Source organism: Amphibalanus amphitrite, unplaced genomic scaffold, assembly GCF_019059575.1.
Source record: "Amphibalanus amphitrite isolate SeventyFive unplaced genomic scaffold, NRLGWU_Aamphi_draft 000609F_arrow, whole genome shotgun sequence".
Taxonomy (NCBI): domain Eukaryota; kingdom Metazoa; phylum Arthropoda; class Thecostraca; order Balanomorpha; family Balanidae; genus Amphibalanus; species Amphibalanus amphitrite.
Genome location: NW_024882103.1, coordinates 166,565 through 176,225, shown reverse-complemented (window position 1 = coordinate 176,225; position 9,661 = coordinate 166,565). Strand labels below are relative to the sequence as shown.

At 47.4% G+C, this 9,661-nt stretch overlaps 1 protein-coding gene across 1 annotated transcript; it reads left to right on the top strand.

The window, feature by feature from the left end:
- The first annotated feature begins 551 nt into the window (after window positions 1-551).
- LOC122363201 (CRISP/Allergen/PR-1-like) lies at window positions 552-7,663 on the top strand. The gene is made up of 6 exons (XM_043332174.1): window positions 552-603; window positions 4,857-5,328; window positions 5,740-5,827; window positions 6,516-6,669; window positions 7,036-7,141; window positions 7,402-7,663. The coding sequence occupies exons 2-6, from the start codon at window positions 5,227-5,229 to the stop codon at window positions 7,537-7,539; spliced, it is 588 nt and encodes a 195-aa protein (XP_043188109.1). The 5' UTR covers window positions 552-603; window positions 4,857-5,226; the 3' UTR covers window positions 7,540-7,663.
- The last annotated feature ends 1,998 nt before the right edge of the window (window positions 7,664-9,661 follow it).

The window sequence follows — 9,661 nt, the reverse complement described above, 5'->3', positions numbered from 1 at the left end:
TCTCACCATTTTTCACCATCAGGACAGTGAGAACATGGTGAGTGAAATGTTAAGAAATAAATCATTGCAGCTTAGTGAAAAAATACAGCGTACCTACCTACAGGCAAGGGCATTATAGCAAACAAGCTAGTTTCTTGTGACCATCCAAGTGGTTATGCTTGTTTCGCACATATCACCTAGTACCGATTCGCTCGGAGGAGAAATAGCGAGAGTCGCATCAAATACATACATTCTGCTTGCACCTGGGTCGATGGGTCAGAGTAACCTCTTTGGGAAGACATTTGCTTCGACTCTTCCATGCAGATAATTTATGCTAGACTTCCATATTCACCATATTCACAATCTACTATTTTTATATTAACTTTGCCTACTTTCAAGGCCCGTGACCGGGAAAAAAATTGAGCGGCTCACGGGTAATTCAGCCTTACTTGGAGCGAGCGGCGGGCGGTGGGCTGGCCGGCCGCCAGCTGACCCCTGCCCGGGGCGCCGGCCGGTCACGTGACCTTTCCCGAGGTCACGGCGGGGTCAGCCGCACCGTGCCCCGGCAGATCGGGTCGAGGCGCCGCGCCGGGCGGGCGGGGCCGCGGGACTTCGGATTTTGGCGTCGGCAGATTCTGGTCCTTTGCTGCCGTGCTTTCGCTGGCATTTTAAGTTTTTCGTTCTGTAGACAATTCCACATTCTCTAAACATTGCTTACATTTTAGTATTCTTAGATTGGCTTTGTCATCTGGTACGTAGGTTTGCCTCCTCTTAGGGATTAGTATCTGGGATGATTTTTCACGGCCTGTTATTCAGGTTCCATTGCTCGACGAGTTGTTCCATCTGGTTTGCACGATGACACTCCGTGCACTACACCGCTTACGGTCAAGGCACGCGTATTATATAGTCCAGCAAAGTACCACGTGCTGTAACAATCGGCACTGGACAGTCTGCCCATGGGCGTGCTGACTTGCCATGTAAATGGGCAATCCCCGCTTCTCGTGCTCTATCCATCCACATCCCAGCATTTCCGCTGTGGCATATCGCCTGTGTGTAGCGGCCAGCGATGGTTCCGCCAAAGACCTGACTTAATTTGAAACGAAGCATCATTGAGAACCAGCACCAGCAGAGACATAGGACAGCGACTGATGAGCCATGGTGGGGGGCTTACAGCTCCATTCTCATGCTCTATCCATTCACGTCCCAGCTTCTCTGCTTTGGCCCACATCGCCTGTACGACCAGGTGTATAGTGACCAGTGCTGGCCCTACCAGACAACATTTTACGGACTGGGGCGCCCCATCTCCTACACCCAACACTCGGTGGATTCGACGGACGCTGGTTGATCCGGAAGGATGCTTTGGGTTTATAGGAGTTTATGGACGTCCCGGTTGTAGGGTCCAAACGTCATAAAGACGTCGTTTTAGTTCACTAATCAGCGTCTGATCTAACCATTGCTTCATTTGCTCCACCAGGCTGGTTGATATCGAGTTCTTTATACAACTATCTCTTCCATAAATGCAGCGCTGTGCTCGGCAAGGTTTTGTCCGGGATATCCCCGTTGAAGTAAAACAGAACGTTGCTTCGATTATTTGCGTTATTTAGACAGATCCATCATTTACATTTTTGATTAAACATGTAAGAAACGTACCAAGTCCTATTTTTCCACAATATTGTTTGGAATCGGCGAAAAGTCTCTAGGCTGATCAGTGACTTATCCAGACACATAGACTGCGATTTTTTGGCCATTTCCATTGTCCATAGTCGCTTAGTCTCTGGTACTCTGTGGAGCATATTGTCCCCCGCAGCCACTCAGTCTCTGATACTCTTTGGAGCACCAGATCCATCATAGCCGCTCAGTCTCTGGTACTCTGTGGAGCATATTGTCCCCCGCACCCACTCAGTCTCTGGTACTCTTTGGAGCACCAGTCCATCGTAGCCGCTCAGTCTCTGGTACTCTGTGGAGCATATTGTCCCCCGCACCCACTCAGTCTCTGGTACTCTTTTGAGCACCAGATCCATCGTAGCCGCTCAGCCTCTGGTACTCTGTGGAGCATATTGTCCCCCGCACCCACTCAGTCTCTGGTACTCTTTTGAGCACCAGATCCATCGTAGCCGCTCAGTCTCTGGTACTCTGTGGAGCATATTGGTCCCCCGCAGCCACTCAGTCTCTCCTACTCTGTGGAGCACCGGGTCCCCTCGGATAAGCACAAAGCACTGCTCACCGGCCATGTAGGCTGGTATGCCTGCGACGTTTCCGCGGCCCATGAATTTTATAGTCACAGAGGAGCAACTATATTGATCAGGAGCAAATTGTACATAGTCCCGCTTTATCTCTTTGGCACAGCTTATGTTTCAACTATCTTCCACGAATCACATGGTCATTCCGGGTGTTCTCAAGCCTAAATGGTCTCTAGGTCGCAAGCCGGCATCGATCCCTACTTGTATTGAAGGCTGCCTGCCTGGCTGAGCCACTGGGAGCCCCGTAGACAGCCTGAGCAGAGTTAGCCAACCATATACACGGGCTTGTCAATTGTGTTGCCACGAACCCACAGTTGTGATAAATCCTGGCCTAAAAAATAGTTTCAGGGTAGGGCCAGGCACTGAGCGGTGATCTATCAATGAAGGCAGTTAGCAATTTAACTACAAAACAAACTGTAAATAACTTACTGCAAAAAGTAACTTCCCCTCTGGAGTGGCGTCCGCTTCAGTAGCATCTGCCTGTGGACGGTTGACTGGCTGAGCTGGCTGATTTTCTCTCATGGCTTGCAGCTCATTTGATCCACTATACGCAGGCCGATCCTTAGTTCTTCCCTAGACAACTAGTGAGTTTCCATGAATGTGCTGTGCAAAGTTTTGGCCCGTGAGGCGGATCATGGTCGGGAGTTATCAGTCTCTGGCTAAACCGAAGTGATGGGCAATGAGGGCACAGGTCCGGGCGCCGTTTAATATGGCGACGGAATTGTTTGGGCGATTTACAGAGGTTTCAATTCAAGAAATATTCAACTACATTGATGAAAGTATAGTTACTGCAGGCAGTCATTGCCCGCATCGTAAAATCGCTGACATCACAGAATTTCCAGCGTCGTTCCGCAACCAGCGTCACTTGCATCGACATCCCGTCGGCCAGCCTAGCCCGCCTTAGCCTACAGCTAGACTTTGCTAGGCTAAAACTTCTTGGCCCCGTCCGATCCACTTCATCTTACCTGTGATCATTTTTACGAAGTTGCTACGATAGGCGTCATACATGTGCTGGATTAGTTCGCAAAGTCGACAACGTCCAGGGCCTCCTCTAAGGAATTTTCACTGGGGGGGCCAGAGGCTCAGAAGTCAAACCTAGGGTACCCCCAAATCCAGTTTTCTCATCGGATTTAACCACTTATTTTTCGTTACAGCCCTGATACCATGATTTTCATTTTTAATTTGAAAAAAAAAAATATTCAAGAAATGGTAGGCTACGTCACCCTACTGGTGGATCCAGGCGGCAGGGTCACATTTTAGGTACCTAACGATCCCGGCAACGTCCGAAATCGACGAAAATTTCTGGCTTTTCGACTTTAGAGAATAAAACAAAATCCCTATATTATAGAAAAAATTGTATTAAACGGCACGCAGTGCGTCAGGAATCTAACCAACCGCTAAAAGTGTGAGGGTCAATCTTTCCCACTAACACTGGAATCCATTAACCAACCTGCCTGAAAACAGCTCACTATCCTAAAAAGCTACCTGCCTGAAAATGACTTAAGAAACAGGCCACAGGTCAATAGTAATGAAGGCTAGGACCAGGGTCATTCCAGGAAATGTGCAGCCAATTGATAATCACAAGAATACTAAAAGTTTTGCCACGCTGGGCCACTTTTTACGTGAGTTATTTACGAAAACCTGAGGGGTGGGTCCATCTAACGGCTAACCCCTCAATAAGTGTGAGGGCTTATTGCTTCCAGTCCCAAACACCGGGGAATAAAAACTTTTCCCGTGCTCCGCCGCGTTCTCATTTGACCGTAGCAAGATTTCCTCTTCAAGAATGAACCCGTCTCCCGAATAAAATAGTCCTTCTCCGTGTAGAAGCGTGAGCGTTTGACTGATTGAGAGGGCGACCTTCCGGGACGCTTCCTTCTCAAAGGAATTCATCAATGGCCATGCCCCGTTCGGGCTTCAGTCGGTGTTCGATTATAAAAACTGCATTGTCTGACCTCATTCCGTGGCTCATCTTAGGCAACATGCGGATGTGAAATGCTCTTTGTAGATAAAAAAACAACTGTAGGTATAAGAAAACTAAAATTAGTAACGTGGTGATCGTGGAGATAGTCTGGAATCTGGATTGTTTGTGTGGTACGCTTTTAGTGAAATTTCCTCATTTGTCTACATTATTGGTTTAACTGTGTGGCCCCCCCAGTGACGCGATTTCAGCTCCACTGGGGGGGGGGGGGGGCCGCGCCCCCCCCCCCCAGTTAACATGTTAGAGGAGGCCCTGACAACGTCTATGAACTTCCTGTGTCATGAGTCGACGCTGGATGTTCGCAAGCACTGCTGCCTTTTTCTGCGTCGATTCCAAAGCTCTGGTTCGAAAGTCGCTCTGGGTCTCTTCGCAGCATCCATAGCCGCTTAACTTTACAGAAGTTTAGCTATCCTTTTGTCTGATAATTAACTACTTGCGGCATGATCCACAACCAAAACCGGCCTTTCGGCTTCTCCAATGAGCGTCCGTTTTTCGCAGGACCCGCCCGCTGCCAGCCAATCACAGGCGTTTGCGTCCACCCCATAGCCAATCGCCGATAATAATGGCCGGCTGCCGACCAATCAGATCAACTACCTTGGGCCCTCCCTGGGGCGTTCCAACAATGCGACCCTCTTTTTTCGTCCCCCATTTAAATACAGCTTGGTATCGTCAGTCATCACTCGGGTTTGCCTAGCCCGAAACTGGTTACTCTCGGCCATGACCCGCCCCGAGTGCCTTTTGACGCTGCTGCTGCCAGCGCTGTGCGCCCTGACCAGCGCGCAGATGGACAACCGACAACGTCAAGAGATGCTGGCGAGGGATAGGATGCAGTAGCAGCTGCACCGCGTGCTACCCGACCACCAACAGCCGAAGTTTGACTCTGACGACGGAGGCGACCACTACCCGGCCCGCACCAGCGACCACTACTGCAGGCTGTACGGAGGGCATTCGCTGTGTCGGGTGCCGCACACCCGGCAGAGCTGTGGCTTCGTGCGCCGCCGCCGGCTCTCTGTGGATGAGAGCGCCGCCATGTTACACAGGCACAACATGGAGCGCATGCTGGTGGCCCAGGGCCGGCGGCGCGGTCGGAACGGACAGACCCTGCCCAAGGCCGCCAACATGATGCAAATGGTAAGTAAATATTGCCTGCTTCCGTGGGACGGAGACGGGACTGTTCATTTGCGTTTCTTTAGCTTGTTTCGTTGTTGAGCGTTTTTAGCTTGTTTCATATTAGATGTTTCCTTATTATTTTTTTTTTTTTACTTTGTGAGTAATCGGGATATGTGGGGTGTGATTGATTAGGTTTTTAACGGTTTTTGTCTTTGTTAGTTTGTTGCAAATTAAACTTAATTCTTAGCGTCACGCTAAATTTGCTTTATTTTCAATGTTCATTCTCTAGGCATTGCTCGTTCAAGCCCATGTCTTTAGTGCGTGGGTACCTACCGGCAAAGGCCAGCACGGAAAGTTTTTAAATTGAACCTGCGGCTAACCGCCTTGAGCCTTTCCCCAGCTCACTCCTCATTTCACCCCTTGTTTCCTCAGAGCTACGACGTGGAGGTGCATGACGTGGCCCAGGGCGCTGCCGACCGCTGCTTGGGTGAACACGACTGCAGTCCATGCCGCAAAGTCGGTACGTAAAGAATTCAGCGATTGATAAGGACCCTTCTGAGGTCCTTATCAATCCAGCGAGACTTGTAAATTGACCACATTTAATGTCATAACAATGCCACTAAAGCTGCAAATTTTGAACGGTTTAGGGAATAAAAGTAAATCACAAAAAGTGATGTTCAAATCGTGGCATTTTTTAAGTATCCCATGTAAATGTAGCACTGGCCATGGGTGTCGTTTTGTAGAGGCTTGGCAGGGCTAGAGTCCTATACCAAAAATTTCATAACTTTTTATGGCGTTGCATGATAAGGATCTTTTTAGAATCCTTAAGTTGGAGTAGAACCCACCAATAAATTTCGGAAAGTTACACCGCGACATTGGCACTTGTAGTTTGCAGAATTTGATAAGATTTTGCCGTACGTCAACTTAGCTGGAGCAAGATAACTGAAGTCGAAGACGGTTGATATGCTATCTAATCTAATGTGCTATGCTATATAATGTGCCCAAAATAAGGAGCATTTCCTATGTACTTGAACAGGCATTTTGTTTTTGACTTGACACCACACAAATTGAAGCGTTGCACAAAATAGTGTTTTTGAGTTTGGTTTGGTAATTACACATAGGTATTCCTCATGTGCAGTGGTGGCACACCATTTCTGTCCCGCAACTGTGATACAAACTATGTATTTTTTATGTGTGTCATATTGCAGAAAGAGGAGATCTCGGGCAAAACTTTGCCGGGCACTCGGTGTTTATAAGCCCTTCCTCGCGAGAGGGCCTGCTCAAGATCGAACTGCCCCCATTGGACCAGACAGGCGGCTGGTTCATGCAGGCCGATCGTCTCAGCCCTTCAGAAGTCCACAGGTCAGTGCAGCTGAGCGGCCCAGGCTATCCTGAGCATCAGCAGCATTGCTTCGAACATCTCAGGCAATGATTTATCCTAGTAATGGGGTAGGATTCTCTCAAAGTGCGTGGTGTCTAAATTACGCAAGGGAGAATGCATTTCTCTTTAGTCGAAATGTATGCAGGTCCTGCAATATTACACGTCGGTTGTCTTAGGGTAGTTTCTTGGTGCTTGTATTTCCAGCCAACCCAAGGGTCTAATCAGGCTGGCTGGGTGTCCCATAAGACCCTCCCTCGCCCGCCCCCACGCCAATTTACCTATCAGTGCAGTGGTGCGTTTATGCGTTGTGGCCTCTCAGTCTGATCTTGTCCTCCGATCTGCGACAGGTTCCAGGGAGGCCACGGCGCTGGCCACTACACCCAGGTGCTCTGGGCCACCTCGGAGCGGCTCGGCTGCGGCTGGATAGAGCACGAGGAAAGGGGAGGTCTCTCGGTGAGTGATAGAATTAACCTATGAAGCATATAGGGTAGCGCTCTAGAATCGTAAATTCTCATCATTGCTTATGCCTCGTCGAATTTGAAGATGAATGAATACAATAATCGAATAGTTGTAGGTATTGACGATCACTTTGCAAACGCATGTAGCAAAGTCATTGCTTCAGATAAAATAACGAGTTTTCAAATTGTGTAGGTACTTGTACCTCCGTAGTTCTCAGTTCAATGTATTCTAATTCCATCTTTGTTTTGTTACAGGTCAAGCTGTTTTGCAACTACGGGCCTATCGGCAACATTATTGACCTCCCCGTGTATGTGGCTGGTGAGCCGTGCTCCGCCTGCCCGCGTGGAACAACGTGCTCGAGAGAGTACCCGGGTCTGTGCAAGCGGCTGTGAGCCGCCGAGCACGACTCGCCAGCAGCTGTCTTCTTTTTTATATTCGTTGCGTTTCGTTACTTGTAGGTACTGTTTAAATATGCCCTAAAAATTGTTTCCTGAACAAAATAAAATATTGTTTGTATTGAGATGTTTCTCGTGGTTGTTGAAGCACTACTATAGAGTGAATGACTGAAGGGAAGAGACTGGTAGCATACGCACATCAGCAAATAGTGGATTAGAGCGTGCGTCTGAAACTTATCGAATATCGCATCGCAACTTTATTCTTGCATCTTTTACTCGTGCTGTATCGAGGGTGGGAAAATGGTTCACTTCAGACTGCTTAGAGATGGGCGTCAATGCTTGGTCATGTGTTTTTGCCTTCATCGTATAGCATCCATGGTATAGCTGACTGCGAAGGGTGACACTTGTAATATTCTGAGAACGAAAGCAAGAAGGTCGCAGATGCATAATACATGGTGCTTTGAAAGGAGAATATTCATGCTTACCGCTATGCTTACCGCATCTTCAGAATTTAACGCTGCAATTGCTTCAAAATTGAATATTGCAGACGGTAATGGGTTTACTCACAGCTGATTAGATAGGCTGATCAGGCCATCCAGTTTGATAAACACTGCACATTTACCTAAATGTACCGCGGATACATGAGCCGAGTAAATGCGTATTATAAAGGGATTAAAATAATTATCAGCGAATAGGGTAAATCAGTTCATGATGCGTACTGCCTTCATTATTCATCAATGACCGTGCTGTCGAGTGTCGAGCATTTTTTTACGACTGAGCGTCATGTCAGCTAATACTCCTTTCAGAATTAGGGCAGTTTATTGCATTGAGGCTGATTCAAGCACGCTGGGACACGGGGTAGGGAAACATCAGCATGACAACGCACTTCTCCATACCTATCAGTACCGGTCGCAGGTACACCGCACTCTGGCAGCCAGAAACCGTAGTGGATTTTAGAATGTGCGTGTTCGATGGGTGTGATTGGTTTTACCATTATGCTTAAAATATTGCTGATATTGGGAATGAGTTTATATCACTTCAAAACCCTGTAGCAGTAGTCGTATGTCAAGAGCGATTCTCTTCATTGAGAGGAAATTAAACACTCACTTGCTCAAAATGGGTAATGACGTAAGGCAACTAACTCATGGTATAAGAAGATTAATGAACATATCCCTATCAGGACCAAGGTAAACGGCTACGTTCCATTGAGGCGAACATTGACATTTACCGGCAAGCAATATAAGCGCTCGGGCGCTCGCAATGGTGTGCCCTGTGATGTGTGTATGCATGATAAACATATTGTAACGGCAGTTTGTCGACGAAGGGGCGCCATTCACACTGAAAGCAAAGTGGTTGGGCGTGCAAAAATGTCTAAGAGTCCTTAGCGATTCTGGAACATTATGTCGTTCAATGGATGTTCATGAGCCTAAGCCGCGGACAAGTGCTTACTCCCACGTGTGCACGATATATGTACGCTGCCGATGGTCGTGTGACATAAGCAACAAGCACGCAATCGCTTGTTACATTTTTAACCAGCGCATGAATGGTGTATTTTCCATGGCGCTGGTGACCATGGGAGGGGGAGGGGCTCTAAAGAGCCCCACTCCTATATTCGAAACTACTGGACTGATTTTCAAAATACAAACGGCATTTGATAGCTATGGAAAAACTGTCGAATAAAACATTATTTTATTTACCTCGAAGTCAATAGTGATATCACAATGGGTAACAGTAGGTATGCAATACAAATCATAAATATTTTGGCTTGTTCACCATTTGGACGGTGACCAACGGCTTCCAAATCAGATCACTCATTTTTGTTTACGCCATAGTCAAGATATGTCTAAAATACTCGGGGCTACCGAAACTGTACTTATAATTTTCAGGTTACAGCTAGGTCATTCTAGGTCACAGAAATCTTACATAATGCACTGGTCACGTTATAGTTACTTACGTGTTTAATGTTCCATTTCGGCCAAGTATTTCGAAATAAGTGTCGTTGGTGTCATCTGAGGCCATTTTCAGCTGAAATAGCTAAGGTCATTTGTATGCAAAAAGTTTAAGTTTGAAGCAGAATCTAATCTACAAAAAATGCAGTATGAGCTCAGAAGCACGATTT